This window comes from Pomacea canaliculata, linkage group LG2 (genome assembly GCF_003073045.1).
Source record: "Pomacea canaliculata isolate SZHN2017 linkage group LG2, ASM307304v1, whole genome shotgun sequence".
NCBI classification, from domain to species: Eukaryota; Metazoa; Mollusca; class Gastropoda; order Architaenioglossa; family Ampullariidae; genus Pomacea; species Pomacea canaliculata.
The window spans coordinates 19,240,422-19,262,019 of record NC_037591.1 but is presented as its reverse complement, the minus strand read 5'-3'; the positions used below and the strand labels follow the sequence as shown (position 1 = coordinate 19,262,019).

The window sequence follows — 21,598 nt, the reverse complement described above, 5'->3', positions numbered from 1 at the left end:
GGGAGTGGTCTGCTTTGATATATCAGCATTATCCAGGACCCTTATTTGGTACTTTCTCTTTTGGGGTAAGACCTTTTTGCTTATGATGAAAGTAAAGCCTATCCTTAAGTAAAAAGAAAAATTCAGGATATTGAGATATGCAGAAGGCAGAGTACAAATTTCTCCTTCCACCACCTATATCCCCTGATGTGTTAGCTACCCACTTCTACTGAACAGCTGCTCAGGGGTCTAGGAAATCTAATCATGCTTTCTGCTCCACAGGCACACTAACCACCAGGCTAAGGAGTTAATGACAAACTGTAAATTAAGAAATGAACATCTTGTTTCCTCCATGCCTACAAAACCGTGGATTAATAACTCTGTTTGTCCATATATGTATATATAGAGGTTCACATAATAAAAAAAAATAACAAAACACAAAATCCTGTAGAAACATAAGTCACAATTGTTACGATAATTTTTGTTTGATTTTTAAAAATTTATATTTTATATATTTATTTTTTGCAGACTCATTTATAGCTTGGCTGCCAATAACCAAGAGAATCTGCACTGCACCATGTTTCCAGAAGTCTGCAGCCTGTCTCCCAGCTCTGTGATAATGTTATTCTAATTTGTGCAGCAGCTGCAACGTATTCAATGTCAGTCGCCCCTCTCTAGGTTCAGTGATGTGGGCATGATAATTGTAAGGACAACTTAGCTGTTGACAGTCATATCTGAAGCATAATGCTTCACACTAGCTTTAGAGTTTTCATCAGCATCTCTAGCAGGATTTGTATCACCGAGCCCTTTGAGTTTTCAAGGACAAGAAAAACAGGAGAAATCCATACTGTTTGTTCCCCCCATAGCATTTTATTATTTAGTTTATCAACATTTGCATAGTTCCTTAGAATTCATAACTAATAATTTAGCAGTTCTTGTGAAAAAATTTTAAATATGAATCCTAAGAATGCCTTTTAATGGCTTGTCTTAGCACTACATTCCTGAAAGTGAAACAGGAAGTTATGTTGATGATAATTCCACTGTATGCTAGCTTGGTCTTCACACCTGTTTGGTGCCAAAGGTTAAGAACTTTCTTTTTTTGTCTAGTAGTGAAAAGGAATTGTGTTGGCACTGACAGTGCATGGATAAACAGTGATTGCTTTATAGAATGTAAGCTGTCGTTGTCACATGGATATCATAGTGATTTGTCTGCACACAGCTTACAGTATATTGTAATCAAAGTCTTACGGCCACAGAACAATAAAGAAATGTGTTCCATTTAAAGTATTAAATTGCAAAACAGTTTTTTTGCCAAATTTTAAATTAAATTGTTTTTAAACAGTATAATAATTACTGCCACATTTCAAATAATGATGACTCTGCCAAGTTGGAGTTTTACACATTCATGGATTTTGATGAACTCTTTTCTGTCTCAACACCTGAACAGTGCGAGTTAATGCTTCCTTACCATAACATCTTGCTGATCTTTATTTGTGGCCTGTGCTGAAGTATATTTTAGAGAGGGGTGCTAAAGTGTCACAAGATACAAAAAATGAATTAATATGATTTTTTTTCTTTAAAGATTAACAGCTGTTGGGTGCCAGAAAAAGCGATAAAATGAAAGTATAAAGGCAACAAACCAGGTGTAAGTTGTTATCAGACAGGAATCTCTACAACTTCTTGTTTTAAAGCTGTTTTTTACACAATTTCAAGAGTGTGTGTATATATCTATAAACATAACCAGTTAACAGCAAGAGCAGGGGAGAAGGTGAGACCAAGCTATAATTAATAATAGGTCATACATATTAATTCATGTACTGTAAAACCTGCAATGTGGGGACACTCTTTGCTCAGTGAAAAACTGTCCCTACATGACAGATTCTCTCTCAGAGGTTTCCACATTTTCAAAGCCAGAAATAGCATAGGCTTTCTCAAAATAAGATGGTATAAAAGCAGCTTTATTACAGTGCAAAATATGCCCCAGCACATCTTTACAAAAATATAACAAATGCTAAAATTAAAAATATGTTCAAAGGGAATTTTTTATTTATTACTGTTACTATTTTACTTCTGTCAACTGTCTTGCTAGCTGCCTGCAACCACTGCCAACCAGGGAAAACTCAAAACAAATCTGCCTCTGAAGTTTATCTGATAGTTAATACTGATAGAACTCAACTTCCAATTTGCTCTCTTTGTTCTGAACAGTTCTAGCTCACTTCTCAACTAACCTCTCTCTTCCAACAAACCCATCTCTCCCAGTGAGCATCTCCCTTTTGTATCACACTTCTTGTTTGCATCATTCACAGCCATTCAGACAATGAAGTGGATGCCATTCACATTCATTCAGTTGAATAGAGCTGGTATCAAAGCTGGCCTCAACCACAGAATGCTTAATGCAACAAAGTATGTTAATCTGTAGCTTTAATACATTGCTTCATCTGGACTTTGCCTGATCTAAGTGCTTAATAACTCTGACACAATTCTGAGATATAAAGTTTTCTCATTTGAATAAAAGAGTCTCAATACTTTGCTTTTTTAAAATAAAATGACCACGCTTTCTACTTTCTTAACAGGAAGTCACTGCAAACAGACACAACAAACTGTTCAAGAACTGACAAATACATGTACCTCCAGTCTACACCCACCAACATAAACCAGTGGCATTGCACTATTTGAAAATGGACAACATTGCTGTGAAACTAAGCAAAAAGTGCTACTCATGGCATAAAATGAGGAATTTTGTCCCTGGAATCTCTATCCAAATCAGAGTTCATCAGATGTCTGTTGATCAAAAGTTGTTTTGAGTTGAAAACGGATTCATAAGTACAAAAAGTGTCCCAACGTGAGGTGTCTGCTGGTCAGAGGGGCTGCACATGGCAGGTTTTACTGTAAATTTCTTACAAGCTACAGCTTATAGACCTGATGCTGATACACATTTTAATTTTGCATACTCTGTCACCAGATTATACCATTTATTACTAGAAATTTACTGATAGTAATGTACATTGTATTGCAGTCATAATTGTTAGTAAATTTTCCATGCTACACAGTTGGCAGAAACATCAGTTTCATTCTTTCTCTTATGATTATACAACATCATTTTGACTACAGACTGGCAGGAAAGTAGAGCCATCAAGTCAATCATATTGATTGATTTTTCTGGTTTCAATCATGTCAGAAAAATAGCAGAGAGTGAACAGACTTTCCTGAGTGGTCTATAGACACCCTAGTGCTCTGGAATATTGTCATACATGATAAATATAGTGAATATCACTCCACTTCCATAATTTTTTTAATTCTCAAAGTAAATTGTGCCATAAATTTTGTCATGATTCAACTGAATGACATTTTAATGTCAACCTTTCAAGAAAAGGATATATATATATGCTCATCAGAAGCACATGAGCATGATGTCAGCATTCCTTTAGATAGCAGCATGTAAACAGCCATGCATATGTATGTTGTACAGTAAGATATATTTAAAGTGCTAATTTATGATTATTAGTTGCCATGAGTGGAGAAAGCATCATATGTGTCAGAAAATGTTGATGTCTCCTGTTTATACTAAGGGGAGACAGTGGTGATAAGTGGCGTTTGGCTATGAAGCAGAAGGCAGCCATTTCAAGACTTGCCTTGGTCTAACTAGACAATTTCCCAATCCCATTCGCCATGGTACCACGACTTATTACAGAAAGTAAAAGGTTGCAAACCATTAACAGTGGACCTACCACATGCAAATGAAACTAATCTTTTTCCATCAAGTCCTAACATATCAAACATCTGGTGTTGGTGACTACAGCAGGAGATGTGATCAACTGCTTACAGATGTGTGCATGTTACCACTGTTGTCCATGTAGATGGCTGAACATACTGGATCATAAACAGGCATTGCTTGATATCATGCATGCTGGGCTTTTAAATCCTCACCATTCACACTCATCCTTTTTTTCGCAGGCACAAGAGTGATATGTATAACTAGTTTTTATTTGTATTAATTATTAGACTATTTTTCTATATCAGGTTTGTAATTTTAATCACTGCATCAACATATTGAAATAATTCCGATTACTCATTTCACTGCATGTATATCCCCCCAACCACCACCACAACCTGACACACACACAAACAAATGCACTTGCAGACATACAGATATGTGCCAGGCATTGTTTTATGTCAGCTGAATAGGTCACTTTAGTCAGTCTGTGAATTCACACACTGCTAGCTAGAGTCATGTGTAGTTAATATACTTGTGCAAAAAATGGGGCTCTTGCATGCCATTTGTATTGTGATATGTTGGAGGCTCCTATGTGCCATCTATATTGTGATATAGCTTGTCTCTTTACATGGTGACTAGCGTGGCTGCACTTGTCTCCATTATTTCTCTTTGATAGCACCTTCTACTATCTAAAATTGGCAAAATACTAATAGACACATCTTGATCATCCTCCTCTACACCCTTGCAATAAGCATTACCACATTCATCTATTTTTGAAACAAAACACTAAAAATAGTTCTCTCAGAATTTCATTCTACCTCAGTTACTCATTCATAGTGTTACATTGCAGTTATGTAGATGATGTTTGTTTAAAAAAAATTAAGTGATTTGTGCACATTAGAAAAGAAGTGATAGATGAAAGCTTTTAGACAGGAAAATGGTACACATGTCTGAGAGACTTTCAGACAGTGTGTCTATTATGGCAGTCTTTGCTTCTAGTTCATTGCACAACCCATGATTTGTGTAATCAGCTAGTCCTCTTTGGCAGTCCACTTTCACCTATACTGTGATATGTCAATTTTCAATACAGCATTTAGCCAGAGTGCAATTTTTCTAATAATAGTTTATGCCCATTGGTTGATAACAGTGTATGACTGAAGTCCCATGCTGTTCATTATGCTGCACATTTTCTTTTCATGACTGATACTGAAGTCTCTTCTTCCATCTAAAAAAGATTGATGATTAGAGTCACAAAGACTGATGATAAGTGCTACAAGTAGAATCTCACAAGGTTGAGCCTGAAATATATGTTGCATAAAGATTTCAAAATTGGTTTATAAACACTTAAATGACATCTTATTGTCCTCCATATGACTTACAAATTAGCATTTGACATTGACTCCTAAATACATGTAAGCAGTTTTAGAGATTGATATCATAGTTGAATGGTATATCTATATTGTTACATGGGCATTAGTTAATGAACTAAAGAGACTAGTCTGTTCTTGAAGAAGATTAAAGCAGAGTTAAGCAAAGTACTAATAATTTGAAGTGCTTTAAAGAATCTAGCCTTGCAAGCTGATTTAACATTCAGTGAGAAATTAGTTGACAAGATACAAGAGCTAACCAAGAAAATAATGTCAGCCATGCTGTTACAGATACTGTTTTGGCAGGGCACTACTGGCAGCCTTACTAATAACAGATATCTATGCCTTTTTCTGACAGTGTCATTTTCATAACAACCGAAGTGAAATCAGTTAATCACAGGCTGTATTGAGAATGGTACTTGTTCAAAAGCATCATGACTTCTACTTGACAAACTTTATTTGGACTCCTTTCTGTCAGGGATGGAAACTCAGGAATATTCAGGACTTGTGACCTAACAAGTTTCTAGTCTCATCATTTGCTGACACTTATAAATTATGTGCTTTTTTGGCATCTGAAGTGTTTACTTGCTTTGTAAGTTGGTGAAATGTGTTTCAGCCTAATACATGCCCCAGAAATGTAGTGGATTGAAAATCCCAACAAGTTTGAATGCCACTTTTTTCCAGTTAAAACAATTGTAGTCTAAAGCATACAAATTCTGTCCATGACTAGGGAGCTCTAAGGGAAATTGAAAAATTGAGAATCTTTCTAGTTTTAGTTTTCAAATCTGTATCATATGCGTATGAATGTAATTTTTGCACTGAGGTGTCCAAAAAAAGCAATTTGTGCTTTAGTCTTTTAAATTTTAAATGCAATTTCTGGATTTGCTACTGGTGTCATTAAAATTTACCAACATTCTTTTGAGAACTTTTCAATGAAGAACTTAAGTTTAAATCAGTAAGATTTCATTAAGTGTAGATTGGCATCAAAGCACATGATTTTATTGAACTTGAGAAAATGTTCCAAAATTGTACTGAAATACAAAGAGAGTTTGAAGACTCATGCCTATCTTACAGCATCTTGTCAACCTCTTCAGCTTATTCGGGACCAGTAGGTGGTGTAAATTCTTTCACATGCATAAGCTTTCCAAAGGACAATGTAGCATTGTTCATATATAGACTAGTCTATCTGGGAATATCATTCATTATGGTGTACAGCGAGACATCATAGATCACTTGCTTTAAAAGCAAGTTTAATGCTTGCCCAGACAACTAACTCGTTGGCCTTTTACCCCTATTTTACTTTATGTTTCATGTCGTGTACTAATAATTGTGCATTACACATGCACACAAAGAGAGGCCATGCAGCTTATAGAAGACTGGTGGTGCAATGTCCTGATTGCCTCATTGAGCAGCATTTGTTGCCTGCAGTTATTTGCTTTTACCTAAAAAGGGAATGAAAAAAGTACTTTAAAAAACCACAGGCCACTGTGTGCATGCTCACACATGTACAAAAAGGCAGAGAGAAGAATGAAGAATGTTGAACAGCTTGCTTTCAGCTTGCTTGGAACCTGCATGATACAGATGGGTATAAACATATCTGTCATTTGCATTATCTTAACAGCCACCTACCTTCGTGGATGTTTAAGGGTTTACCAAATGTGATGATGTAGAGTTTTCACTCAACTTGCACATCTTGGTCACATGCTGGCCTGTCTCAGATACGTTTTCCTGCAAACAGTTGAATATGCACTCAGCTTTTTGCCTGTATCATATGACATGGCTGAAAGAGTTTTACTACCAATATTCATCTGCTGAAGTTTCCTCCCTTCCTTACAAATTGACAGCTAAAAAGAGATAGCTACTGTAGCCAGATCTGCTAACTCTGGAATAACCAATCACTAAGTCCATAAAGAGTCCCTAGCTCTGATGACCATCACTGTGTGTGTTTTTTTTTAATTAATTTCATAGCAATTTCTGCCTTATGGCTACTATCACAATTTCAAAAATGTGCAAGACAATCCATACAGCAACAACTATGAAAGTGATTAGACTAGGTCACTAGCACCACGTGTGCTCTTCACCTCTGTGGGTCAAACCATCTGACTGATCATTAAAAAAAATATTGTATATAGAAGCACTTACACTTCAAATACAGAAGACAATAAAATACAATATATAAGAAGCATGTTATTGGTATCATGATTATCTCATGGGCCTTGCATTGGTTAGCAGCGAGCAGTCTTTCGGATATATCTGGTACCGGTTCTCTAGCCACTGGGAACGTGGCAGGGACCCACTGTGTAGATCGCTCCAAAGCTCCTTTGCTCGCTAGACATAGGTATTTCAGACGCTTCTCACATCTCAGCGCCGAATTCATGCGTGTGTTTATTCATGCGTGTGAATTTTGTAGTTATATATGTTTTGTCATTGTTTCATCATTGGAAACAAAACCATGAGTTGTTTTTTTTAACTATAAACCTCTCAAGTAACAGTTTCAAAAGCTTTCTACATACACTTGGTTTAACATGCAGGATCGTTTTTGTGAATGGATGGGTGGGGAGAGATGACTATAAAATAAAAACACATTAAATTGAATCACATTTTATGACAGGCATTTTGGTTAAAATTTGAATCACTATTTAAATTTTTTTTAAGAAAAAGGGAAAGAAAGTGCACATGGCTTTTTATTTCCTTAACCCATTTGTGTTAGAAACTGCTTATCTCAAGTTTAAACAGGAGCATGGAGACTTGAACACAACACAAGAGGTGTATGACATGCTTTACTCTTTTTTATATACTGACTGATCACACATTTCCAAGTTCAGGAAATGCATTTAGAGCAGTGGTTCTTAACCGGGGTTCAATCGAACCCTAGGGGTTCGGTGAGTTGGTCTCAGGGGTTCGGCGGAGTCTCCACTACGGAGGTCAAACCACACCCGCAATTCGTAATGACACTAAAGAAGGGTTCGGTGACTGTGCATATGAAACTTGTGGGTTAGGTACCTCAAACAAGGTTAAGAACCACTGATTTAGAGGCTTTAGGTGGCCCAGACTGTGACAATAAACAATAGCTGTTACATATTTCTGAATACTTTTTTATGTGTATGACTGCAAGGATGAAAGCATGTACAATATAATTAATGTTACTATTTATATTAGTATTTTTCAGAAATGGCCATTAATTCTATCATCTACTTTCAAATTTGCTCTAAATCTACAATGAACCGTGGCTTTTATTTAGGATCATATAAAAATTGAGATCGATATGTCCCAGTGGTCGATTCGACTGATGAAACGAAGTGAATTAGTGCTTAAAGCAATACAGCGGTTATTTCCTAATTCATTGCATCCCGAGACCGGCGTTTATGTTTATGTACCAGTCGTAGGGGGGATCTGATGAAGCGCAGGAGAGGTGAACTCATGCCAGCAGGGCCGGTCTTCCGCCCGTCTGAGAAGGCCCCCAGTGAAGTCTGTCCACTCCTTCATGTCCGTCACCCAGCTTTTCTTCTATTTGCCACGGAGTCGACCGCCTTCAAAGTCTGTCTATAAAAATCAGCCACCAGCAGCTACATTTCATACAAGGGCCCATGATGGGCTGCAGAAATATTGAGAGTAATTTAAGACCTCGCATACATTACATTTGGTGAAGATATTTCTTGGCTGTCACGTTGTTTTCACGTAATGTTATCGTCATGAGCGCATCGACGTACTTCATGTCACTGGCTTAACAGTCGATACCGACAAACATACCAGCTTGCCGGCAACACTGGGTGTGATGTAAGCTGACTAGGAGACAACTACATCGCGTTAACTATCCCTCCTCATAAAACTACATGCATTGCTCTCCGCCCTGCGATTTGGGACGTATTACAACAATGGACTGAAGGACAATGCGGGCTTTATGATGGCCACTGGGTTGCCGACACAGAGACAAGCCGGCGCATTACAAATGCCAGGCAGTTGACAACAGCACTTCCTGACGTCAACACTGGTGAGAGGACACCATGTTTCTTGTAAGACACTGCTTGTAGTGCGTGCTGTAGGCGTGGTGGGGATGTTGGCTTTAAGGAACCACCCCAGTTTGAAGTGCGGAAGACAACGGCTGCTTTGGTGATCGTCAGTTGTCGGAGGCAGGACTGGCTAACTCTCTAGACATGGCAGCAATGCAGAGCAAAGTCTGAGCTGACGGTCGACAAGCCATTCCGACATACTTCTCCTCTCTCTCTCCACACACACACACTCACACAAACGCACACACTTTTGCTTCCTTTCCCTCTCTCTCCCTTCTTACCCTCACCATCTTTCTTTTGATGTGTTGAAACCATTCCGACAGTTTGTGTGTGTGTGCCTCGAAGCTTGGCAGGTCGTTCAACAAAAATGTTTTTGTTTTTAAAACCGATTTAGTTTATACCGCATAATTCCTTACGACTGAGACAAGAATTTACACAAAATAGTATTACAAAGCCGGGTCATACAGAATATCTAGCGTAGAACAAGATCTTCAATAAACAAACATCTATTTACGGAGGACAAAGCAGTTAATGCCATTTCTGCGAGAAATGTTCACATCTTAAACTATTTTCGTGACGGTAGTTACGACCTGAATTTATCCTCTATGTATGTCTAAATGCATCGTCGATATCGTCTATATCTGATCTATGAATCCTGCGGTCGATGTCGTTTTCTCTCCACTGACCCAAGATTGGTTTCTATAAACTGTTGTGACTGTCATTGATGGCATGGTTATCCCACTGACACCAGTCTGACGTCGAACAGTTCACAGATCATTACGATAGTCTTTGACACTACTTGCTGGGTATCTGCTAGTCATATAAATTGTAAATATTCTTTTTGTAGGAGCTGAGAGGTAAGTTTGTAGTATCACGATGACTATGTCAATTTAGATAGTAGGTCATTTGATTTGTTAAAGCACGTGCAACTCGAGGATATTGTTTAGAACGTTTGCCAAATATTTTATTGAAAATCCTTAAGTCTTATGAACAATTTAGTTTAAATTATCTGGTTACAGAAATAAATGGCTGTGCTTAGATGAGAAAGATATTGCCTCTGTATTTTTAGCAGTCTGACCAGAGATATTCGGTCCTACTTGATGTATGATCTCTGGATTACATTCGTTTTTGCGAGCTAAATGACAACTTTTGTTTCGATAGGCTCCCATACACAGCAAACCCTGGTTTATAAAGGGGGAGGAGATTTAGCCTAAGAGTGAACTCGTGCATCAATAGCAGCCGCCCAGTGGCTGTGACCTAGAAACAGTTTGTGAACTTTTTGTGCAGAAACCTCAAAGTTGGAAATTTTCAGCCAGGTGCGGTAGGGGCTTTGCTGGTTCCCTTTTCTTAAGACATTATTTGCTTTTAAATTATTCCACGTTTATGTTTGTGATTCAAACTTAAGTATACCAAAAAATACACATGCTGATATATTTTTGTAACTAGCTGGTCTGAGCACAATTTATGTAGTAGGTCTGACTATCTCTAAATTTTAACAAACGTTATACCCAATCATTAAGTGGGTAAAACATGGGAACTTAGTAGTTAGTGACGCTTTGCCATCTATGGATATGAAACATTCATTCAGCAGCTCTCTGCCTGACTAAAACTAGTTATACAACTCGCTAGGCTGGTCTTATTCCTCTGTCTAGAAACTGTTAAACGTTTATTCAATGGATTTTCCTAATGTCCTCATCTTCCACATCAATGAATTTATTAAGATTTTTTACTGCATTCCTCTCTTATCAATCTTCTTACTTATCATTTTCTCAACGTCCTGCCTGTACTGTTAGATACGGTTAATTTTCATACATCGATATGGTAGTTTGTAGTTAGCTGTCTATATCATGATGAATTCTGGGGAGATTAAAAAAAAAACTATACGGTTTAATGAACGAATCTGTATGTCTTCATTTATAATTATCTCTCTTCAAAGGAAAATTATAAAGCTTGTGCACATGTATATGTCTATGATTCAAGGTAGTGATAATAATGATATGTACATGCATGTATGTGCTGAACTACAGCGCTGCAAATGGGTCAGAGATAACATATTTTCGCGTTGTAATCGTCAAAATAATTTTTTAAATGTGTAAATGTCACATCAATTTTCTTTGGATTTTTAAAGCAAGCTTGTGAAAATGTGTAGGTGGGAGTGAGGTAAACTGAATAATTAGAGCTCAAACTGAACTCCCGTATAACTCATCTAGTATCACAACTCTTTTTTTTTCTGAGACACATAATTTTGTGAATGCATCCATTTTAATTTGACTACAATGGATATAGTCACCATTATAAAACAAAGCATTGAATCCTTTCGTCGTTTCAGCTATTCTTTCTCAACTCATATGTCCCCCAGCTGATCTCGATGTTGACTATCCTGGTTACCGCTTTTTAAGAATGTTTTCGTTTGTGCTATCGTTTAGCGGACTGAAATTAATTTTGAATAAACTTTGTGCTTACATTTACCAGATAATAAAACGTTTGTTATACAGGCTGGTCCACTTAAAAGTAGTGTGCCTCGCCCGCGCGTATTGCATTTTTAATATTACACCGTGCTACTTTTAAGTGGCCCACCCTGTATAATATACTGAGTACATGTTTGCAAAAGTAGGGGCTTAAATATACCACTAAACCCTCCATGATCACTTAATACTAACTTTGATAATATTTTTACCTTCACTCATGTGGAATTTTTTATTTCGACCCTTTTATTTGCATGTAGGTACCATGCACGCAGTGGCGGTGCTCCTGGCGCTAATGGGAATTTCTTCCTGCGTAGACGGCCATGGGCGCCTGATGGATCCACCCGCGCGAAACAGCATGTGGCGACTCGGCTTTAACAACCCAGTCAACTACAACGACAACGAACTGTACTGCGGTGGTCGCATGGTAGGTACACACGCAGAGAAAGGCCTTTACTGTCTTATCTGTCTTTTATGAAGAATCGACTGTCTGACGAGAACGTCTGGTGAGAACATTTTATAGCCTTCCTGTATGACAGTAGTAGAGAACATTTTGTAGTCTGCCTATATAACAGCAGCTGAGAACCAGAAGCCGGGTAGTGGGTGGAGTGTGACGGGTTCAACACATGGTACCTTGTCAGGGTCTTCCTATATCTTGATGGATCGACAATGGTTATAGAAAACTCGTCACTGATCTTTGTAAGCATCAGCACATAGTTCATGGAATTAATATCAGCTTTGGCGGATATACAGCTTTCTACACAATTTAACTAATTTATTAATAATTAAAAAGTTTTATTTATGCAGTTTTTGTTCCTGGGATTTAATGTGTTTTAAAACAGCTTTGTAGCCTAATGGCTCTAGCACTGAACGCAGGTGGTTGGCAATATTTAGGGCAGGACATGTGGGAGGGCAGACCTCAGTTCTCTTATTCCAATGCTTTTACCTTCCCTGATACATTAGATACCAATTTCTGCAAGATATCTAGTAGGTAAAGAGGGAGTGCTGTCGAGTAAACCTCGAACAAGCGACTTTCTGCTCCACAATCGAGCGCACAGACCATGGGGCTACAGTTGCTTCTTGGAGACTCTCATAGAGTAAAGCACGCACCAAAACACGACAGAGTAAACTATAAAATTGTTTTAAAGAATTTGGAGGCAGAGTACAGGTTAATTAACACAAACTATTGAACTTAGATAGTTCAATATACAAGAAAAGCTATTGCTAGCTATCAGAGACTTGGATATTTACCAGCTACAGAGAAACACGAAGAACCCGAGTTTATGGTAAAGTTGTACGACCTTACAACTTTCTTTGCTGCAGACTCTCAGAATTAGGAAACTTCTCGGAATGTAAATATTTGTCGAGTTCTATTTACAAACCAAACATTGGCTTTGTTCAGGGCAAGGCAGCGTCCCTTTCGCCAACTGAACCTGTCCCATCCATCCTTTGTCCGTGTCACTGGCTGACAAGAGTATCGTATTCACGTCGTGACATTTATACATAGACTTATATTTTTGTCAAATTTGGTTTTGTGGGTTTTTTTAAACTTCTTCATTTATTTACTGTAATCGTAAATAAAGCATATACTGAGTATGAATAGTTTGCTCAGTATTTGCTAAATGCTAAGGCGGGCACCAATCCTCAAACATAAAGCATTTATAAAGTAGTATATATACGTCCTCTCTATATATATATATTACACAAAGCAACCGTAGTGATAGTATAAATAATAGTGTGGAGTTATCGCACAACATTCACATTTGTTTTGAATAGTAAACTTTGGTTTACCAACAGAGTATTCAGCTTGGTGGGACTTTGGGTGCTTGTGTCTTTGTATACGCTCACACCGATAAACACGACATCACCAAGGCACATTACACATGGCATCAGACATGAGTCCGCAGAGTTTGAATAGTAGTACTCGCCCTACAACCCATCGTCTTGCATAAATTTGTTCTTATTTCCAGCTAATGTTGCTAAATATTTATTGGTACTGAGACAACATCCGTTACTTAGCTCATTGTCATCAAGCAGACTCAGACTGCGTCATCAATTTTCCTTGACAACGTTGGCAACGCTTAGTGGATCGCACAAGGAAATACAGAATGTTATACAGTTTGTTATTGACGATTTGTAGTCAAGTGATTTCAGCATATTGGTGTTTGACTCCTAGCAGTCGTGGAACAACAACAATCACAAACCATATGTTATTGTAAAAATAGCTGCACCAATTACAGATGTTCGTGTTCATGTTGAGCATAACTGTAGAAGGTGGAAGAATCGGAATTATTTTATAGGTTCCACTCATGGAGTTTCTAAATCATTTAAGTTTCACAGCAGACAACAAGATGATGAAACGATTGAAACTTGTGTGACAATTCTTAGAAAGATCGCCAAGTTATCAAGAAGAAGCCTACCACAGCTAGTCCAGGATCTGAGATGTCAGGACAAGTACGGCCATGGTGAGGTCAACTGTATTGTCCATCTTTTTAAAAGCACCCGTTGTGGGAGAGATCTACATAACAGAGACCAATGCCTAGCAAGTTCTGCAAAATTGGACTATTTGCTGTCTGCTGCTGCTCAGCAACCGTGCGAGTGGTTGATGGAGAATAAGGAGACTGATACTGAAGTCTCCCAGAGAATGTCACAAGCAGTTACTATTGGATATTCCTGGAGTAGTGTGACATATATAGCACTCTTGTGCCTGGCAAGTCTCAGAGTGAACTCGACAGCACACCCAGACGAGCTTCTTTCAGAGAGACGGGACTGATGTGATGTGAGTATTTCAAAGCGTCTGTGAAGTTTCTTGGCCATGGAGTCTCCAGACAGGGTATCAAGATAGAACCTGCCAAAGTCAGTGAAATACCGAATTTTCCCAAACCAGCAACCGTCAGTGACTAAAGACGTTTGACTGGAATGGGGGATCATATATCCAAGTTGTTGTTTGTGGTGGTGGTTGTTATAGGAGGGAAAAGTGCTTCCACCTAAAGGCATTTTCGAACTGTCGGGAAGGGGGAGCTGAGGGAATATGGGGAGTTGAGGGGGGCGGGGCAAGGACGGGAGAGGTTTGGGGAGGTGTGGGTGGAAGGTTGCTGCTCCGTGACGCTGCAGGTGTTGTTGACTGTTACTGGTGCCCTCCTTTCCTTTTGTTGTCACTTGCTCTTAGTGTCTAGGAGGTCTGCCAAGTCCCCAGTGGTGGTGTACTGTAGTGCTTGCCAAATCCCTTGTTGCCCTATTCTAGACTTCTATTTAGTGTTAGGTACTATATTAGTTTCTACTGTTTAAGGATCTTCATCTTGTTTTAGTTTTCTTTAATATTGTTTTGTCTTTTTACACCTGTTATTTGTAGGGTCTGTTTTACAGTTTTTGATTAGTTCTTTTAATAGGTTTAGAGTTTTACTTCATTAAGTCAGCTACTTTATGTTTGGTTTCAGTTCTGGTTGCGAATGAATCCCATGTTTTCTATGGTTTAGTTTGTTTCAAAGATATTTCAAATTATATGGTTATGCTCGGTTAACAGTCATATTAATTCATCTATGGCAAAGTTTAGGTTTTTGTTTTGATTTTCATCGTCTTAAAATGTTATCCATTTTTTCTTTATTTGTTTGAATCTAGAATTAGGGATTGCTTGCACCAATGTTACCACTAATGATATGCAATGTCATAATCAGTCCCTTGTATGAGGAGCTAGGGCACTGACGAGACAGCTCAAGGCGTTCAAAGGCATCACTAAGTGTCCACAACATCCTCTCCCAGTAAAGTCCTGATGAAAGACCGACGAGTCATTATTTAGGTTGGGAGCAGTTCTCATGCAACAGCACTGTGAAGCCTGTCTTCTACATCTCCAGATCGCTTTCAGCAACGGAGCAACATTTTGCCCAAATTGAAAAGGAGGTTTTTACAATCGCCTGGGCCTGTGAAAAGTTGCAAGCTACAATTCTGGACTGAAAGAGTTGACAACTGAGATCGAAAACTAGAAACGTAGATGAGAGAGTACGGATGAAGCTTATGAGTTAAACTATTCATACATCTGGCAAAATCTTACCAGTCTGGATAGGAAATAAAGAATTTATAATTGCCATTTTCAGGTACAATGGATAAGAAATGGTGGAAAGTGTGGCGTCTGTGGTGATGCCTTTCACGGAGTCCGAGAACATGAAGCTGGTGGGAGATATGCTAATGGAATTATTGCACGAACATACCGCCAAGGTGAAAATATGTCTATAACAGTTCATCTAACAGCAAACCATCAGGTATGTATGTCTCTATGTACATTGGTGCGTGAATAACCAGCTGTACTCATAAAGTTTAGTGATTCCTCTTCAGTTTCATAAATAACAAAAATCTAGATTAGTACACACAGAATTACAAACTTTTTAAATAATCTTTTAAAAATCAGTACATATGCTGATCGTCGATCAAACTGTAGTAGAGATGACAGAGAAAGGACCACAAACACTGAGAGCGGGCAGAGTAGAGCTGAGTAGTTGAGTAGCGCTGAGTAGATGATGAGTCAGATGCCTGGAAGTGTGAGTGTGATATTGCAATAGTCTTTGTGTTACAATGACAGTTTTGTCAGCAACTTATACTTACTTGCTGTACTTTTAGAACGGATTGAGGAGATTTCACTAGCTTCACTACTGACTTTAGTTCAATATTTAGTTAAGGTTTCTAGGAAAATATCTAACATTTCTCTATTCTTCATCATTTTTGTAGTCATTTTGTGATTACATTTTCAACACACAGTTGTCATATCGAAGAGTACTGAACTGGCTGATTTTGTTGTTTTTGTTTTCTTAACGGCCCAGTGAAGGGAGCAGCTTAGGAAATGTTCAGGCGCGGCCTTCGACTTCGGGCTAAACACTGATTTCAATTATTCCCTTCAGAAATAAAATTCTGAAACATTAGTATCATGGGTACAGCTTCGACATAGAATAACAGTCGACAGTCATTACAAAAATTGCTTACCAGTGCCCGAAGTTATGCAGATATTATGATGTTACTCCGACACATTTTAACCCATGCAAAACAAACAAACAAACAAACAAAAGCCTATTATCCTGTTAATTAAAGTCTGTTCACCAACGGCACACAACTCCTTACCCCAATAGGCACTCCCCTCTGATCAACTGGATCCTACCCAAACTCGCTCCCTCTCTATTCAATGGGATTGAAAAACATGTTAAGTAGGTTAGCTCAGATCACTAAGTATCAAGATCCCGTAAAGTAGGTAAGCCTGGTCCACCACACACACACAGGATAGAGCAAACTGACATAACGAAAAAAAAAAAAACAACAACAACAAAAAACCCCACCCACTTTCAGCCCCGTGAACGTGTTGTTTCGGAGCTGGGATCCGAACCCTCAACCGCTGATTCACACTGTTGTGGCGACAGGTGCTTTAATCGCTGCGCCACCTACCGCTCGGCAAAGGTAAAAAAAAAATTCTGACGCTACCCTGTAGGAAGAATTTCCAGACGTGGAGGGTTATTAATCAACCTACTGCATCATTTGTTTATTACAGGGATGGTTTGAAATACGCATTTGTCCAGTCGAAGATCCTAAGCAACCAGTTACGCAGGAATGTCTGGATAAACACGTGTTAAAGCGCACAGATGGTGACAGTATTCAGTACCCGGTACCTAAAGGGAAGTATAATGCTTTCTTTAACTACAGCGTTCAACTCCCACCAGATCTGCACTGCGACCAGTGTGTAGTGCAGTGGAAATACAGAACAGGTAAAAAAATACTGACTTTCAAGGGGAGTTTTTAGCAAAATATTTCCTTGTGTAACTGGATTTTAAATGGAGTATTTTACCTATTTATTATGTTTTTACTAGTTAAGCTATTGCGTCTTTATATGGATATTTAAAAATTCCCTACCCAAAGTTTATATTTGGGTGCCGAGGAGATTTTCGGCTTCACCCACAAAAGAGTTTAAGAGAAATATTCAGTATCTTACAATTTCAATAAAATAAATCTGGTTTCTTTTTCGACACCGCACCTGCGTTTGTACAATAACTTCCTGGAGCTCTAATGTCTTTAAATAACTTGTCCACCTCTCTTTGAGGCCCACCGCATGCTGTAAGATAAAATTAGAACTGTGATAAAAAAAATAAATTCCTAACTTATGTAGTTGACGCATAAAATCGTATGTTGTGGTCAAAGTATCAAGTCCCAGAGGTTGCTGGCCGTACAGAACGCCAGTAGTTTACAGTATTTACAGAAAGCAGGTGTACGGAGCCTAGCCTCCTCTGCCGCCCTTTACCTTCCCTGCTAAATCAGGTACATGTACCCGCTTTTGCTGGACAGATTTGGGTGAACGGGGAGGAGTTTTCCCGCGAAAGGCCGTGGTAAGCCTCGAATCCACAGCCTTTTGACCCACACAGGAGTATACCAACCACCAGATTCTCTGGAAGGCATATCTCAAAGCAAATGTTTAATTAAGTGATTGTTTTTCTTCGTAGTTATAAATAATGAACACCATGAAATAGTAAGTGGTATACTGTCTTTCTAGAATAGGAAATCTCGTTTTACGTGATTTCTCAAAATGTCAAATGTCTGTCACAGGAAATACTTGGGACAAAGACAACAATTCTGGTGTTTTTTGTCTGGGTTGCGGGCCACAAGAAGAATTCTACAATTGTGCCGACATCAGGATTCTTCCAAATGAATCTAAAGATTATTTAAAGGAAATGACCACACAACCAACGGCAAAAACCCGTTCTGAATATACCGCATTTGAGCCTACACCAACATCTCCGGTTAAAATGACTCAGAGAATAAAAGACAAAATATCATTCAGTGCCCATTTCAAGAAGGGTTCGAAGGTAGAACAATCAGACTTACAACCTCGGCCATCTGGGGAAATATACAGCTGGCGAGCAGCGTCGCCTGTCCTTCGGCCCTTCAAACCCCCGCGAGAGTCGTTTGTTTCTACTCCGGGTACCTACCTGACCACGAGCACGGGACACACGGTATCAACCTATGGTAGACAAGAAACTGACCAACATTTTAGACTTACAGATGAATCTACCACTTCAACACCAACTTGGCTTAAGAAAATCGTCGATGCCAAGCAACAATATAAGGAAAGTGAAAGGGTTATCGGTGAAGAGGTGAATCATGAAGACCACATCAGCGACCTCGATAACGAAAGAGTCCGACCACAGCTTTGGCGGCATCTGCGCAAACATGCAGAATCACGCGACCGCCAGGATGTAAAGGCGATATCAGACTATAGTGATGATAGTTCTGTGAAAACAAGGTATGTTGATTATTTTCTTACCTAAAATTTATGTCATGGTCCATTGCAGTCGGTTGGATTTGTGTGCGTGCGTAAGAAAGACACAGAGAGAAAAACATTTTAAACACAAAGTCGCTGCGAAACTACAGCTTGACCAAATAGAGCAGGATCATTTTTAAGTAGATAATTTTGTATGGTGATGTTATAAATATCAAAACAGCCCTTGGAGGAAAAAAAAAAAAAAGATTCTCCATCCCTGCTCTAGCAGTTCTGTTGACTGAACAAAAACTCAGCGCGCTTTTTGATGTCCGCTAGTACATAGTTTAGCCATGTTTTACTATTAGTTATTTGGCGAAGCTGGCCGAGACATACATGTAGTACGCTTTTACGAGAGAAGAATAAAACATGTTATCTTCTTGCTAGTATACAGAATTTTTATAAAATTGATTATAACAGAAACCGTCCTTCTGAAAGCAAACTAATATAAAAGTGTTTTCTGTACTTTGTAAATTTATCATGACACATTACCTTTGAAAATAGTAATTTAGACATGTCTGCTACCTGTGGTAAGCGCATAAGACAACGGTTAACAAGAATCGAACAATGCACATTTTCACTGAAGGTTCATCAAATGCTGCCAAAAAATTGTATCAGTCTCAGCGCTTGTGCATTTTACAAGATAAACTAAATTTGCTTAACTACTTACATTTAATTCAGGGCTTCTGCTAAGGCTAAATTCTTTGGGGTCCCAGGGACCCCTTCTTCAGATTTTTAAGGGGTCCCTGTTCTTTGCCCAAATTTGAAGGGGACCCCATTGACGAAAATTGGAGGGGTCCTCCGAACTTTTAATGCGTACTGTACGCAATTTTTTGAGTAAGCAGAAGCCCTGTAATTTAACAATGTCGACATCACATTGCTATGTTATATTGTGGGCATGAATAAAAACTATTAGAATGATCTTTATCGTCTGCTCAAGGATGATAATATTTTTCAGGTACGAGAATAAAAATCCTTCGCAAAGTACGCGACCATTGAAAATGACACCAACGTGTCTCACAGTCAAGTCTGAAGATGAAACATCAGCAGACGATGAACTACTGGAGAATCAAAACTGGATTTACCCAGATGCCACTAGATGGTGGCGTGATTATGTTCGTATATACGACTTAGTGTTGAGACCACGGTTGTCCATGTCGTTCATGGGAAACCTTCAATGTCGCGCAGTGTTTCACCATGGGTCTGGTATGGATGAGTGGTGTACAACAAACTGTAATGCCAACTTCTGTCCGCATGATATCTGCTTGTGTCGCCCAGTTGAGGAATCATATAATGAACTCTCATCAGAACCATTTGTTGATCAGCGAAGTACTCAATGGATGAAGAGCGTTTACCCTCAAAGGAGCCAAAAAAATACTCCACGAGCAGAGCTTTCCTTTTCGGGAGACAAAGAATCCTTAAGAAAATCACAATCAGGTTCTCAGACGAGACAAACATATAAACACTTATTGCAAAATAAAAAACCTGATCCTGTGGTGTTGTTAGATATGAAGAAACCTCACTCTGAACCTACTCAGAAAAAGTTGAGTGTTGACAGATGGGAGCGAAAACTGAACACTGTATGTCATGCGATTGGGAGATATGCCACTCTAGATGGTTACGACGATTGGTGTCAAAACAATTGTGCTCGAGCAATGTGTCCACTTTTCATCTGCAAGTGCAAATCAGATTAAATAATAAAACAATGTTAATGAATGTCAAAGCGAACTTCTTGTAGTGTACGTTAGGGTACTAAGGTACTTTGTCAGTTTAAATTGAAATGTTGATACCATTTTGTAACCAACTGCTTATTTTGTAATTTTATACTTTGTATATTTCTTAGAGATTAAATGATTAAAAATTTTCTGAAAATTTGGTATATACCGTTTGTGTAGTAGCTCTCTGTGTCCCACACAAATACCTGTGGCTGTTCGAATAGAACAATCACCCCAATTAAAGACAAAATAATAAAACATAAATCGCTTCATTCGCTCCTTTCAAAGCAATTTTATAATACTTATAGGTAATCTAATCAATTCATTATCAATAATCTCTTTGCATTGTTAAATAAATGGTTCGCAAAAACCTAGTTAAATAACATCAAACAACTTCAAAAAGATTGATGGGGGTAAGGTATCCACGTGTCCACGTTGTTGGAAAGTGCATCGCAAAACTCTGATAAAGATAGGCAGCTGTAGCAATGCAGTCAACAAAAAGCAATTGGAAGGATGACAGCCTGCTTCATCCCCAACAGAGACCAGCTCGGTTTTTTGTGTCTGTCTTTACCATCTTTAACAGTGTGTCACACCACGAATGTTTCGACCAACACACCTGACAAATGCGCGTTATTTCAACAAATAACGATTTCCGAGGCTGCCCAGATCGGGTTATTTTTCTGTAGTTGTGGGTTCAGGACTTCACAAGATACAAAAGAATGAATAATTCGCAAAATAATCAGCCGTCAAAACGTTGCTAATTCTAACGAGAACAGACACTTCAAAATACGCCATCTACTAGACCAGACCTGGGCAAGGGGCTGCTCGCGGCCCGCCTCCTGTCTCTGACCGGCCCGCCCGCCAGTATATATACTATATATACAGTATTGGGTAAAACTGAGTTAACTATATTAGTCCGGCCCTCTAAAACCATCCCAATTTCTCATGCGGCCCCTTGGGAAAATTAATTGCCCACCCCTGTACTACACATATATAGTATGCTCAAAAATCAATCTTGCAATACTCGTCACCCTTGCATGCTTACTTTTTTTATACGGATAG

The 21,598-nt window shown here is 38.6% G+C and overlaps 2 protein-coding genes across 5 annotated transcripts in view; both read left to right on the top strand.

Annotated features, from left to right (window-relative positions):
* The window catches only part of LOC112556925 (phosphatidylinositol 4-phosphate 5-kinase type-1 alpha-like), a 66,424-nt gene extending 62,194 nt beyond the window's left edge, over positions 1-4,230 (top strand). For all 3 annotated transcript variants that reach the window (XM_025226385.1, XM_025226388.1, XM_025226384.1), the window contains one exon: positions 508-4,230. In XM_025226385.1, the coding sequence (XP_025082170.1) occupies positions 508-519 (12 nt within the window). In that variant the 3' untranslated portion in view covers positions 520-4,230. The remainder of the gene's footprint in view (positions 1-507) is intronic.
* A 5,938-nt stretch (positions 4,231-10,168) lies between these two features.
* Positions 10,169-20,818, top strand: LOC112556928. Of its 2 annotated transcripts, none has more exons than XM_025226404.1 (6): positions 10,169-10,387; positions 11,854-11,963; positions 15,628-15,792; positions 17,064-17,277; positions 18,110-18,806; positions 19,780-20,818. In XM_025226404.1, exons 2-6 carry the CDS (start codon positions 11,871-11,873, stop codon positions 20,513-20,515), a joined length of 1,905 nt encoding a protein of 634 aa, XP_025082189.1. In that variant the 5' UTR covers positions 10,169-10,387; positions 11,854-11,870; the 3' UTR covers positions 20,516-20,818. The 2 variants fall into 2 exon arrangements, with proteins under 2 accessions (XP_025082189.1, XP_025082188.1); XM_025226403.1 differs by having other exon boundaries at positions 11,797-11,963; positions 19,780-20,817.
* The last annotated feature ends 780 nt before the right edge of the window (positions 20,819-21,598 follow it).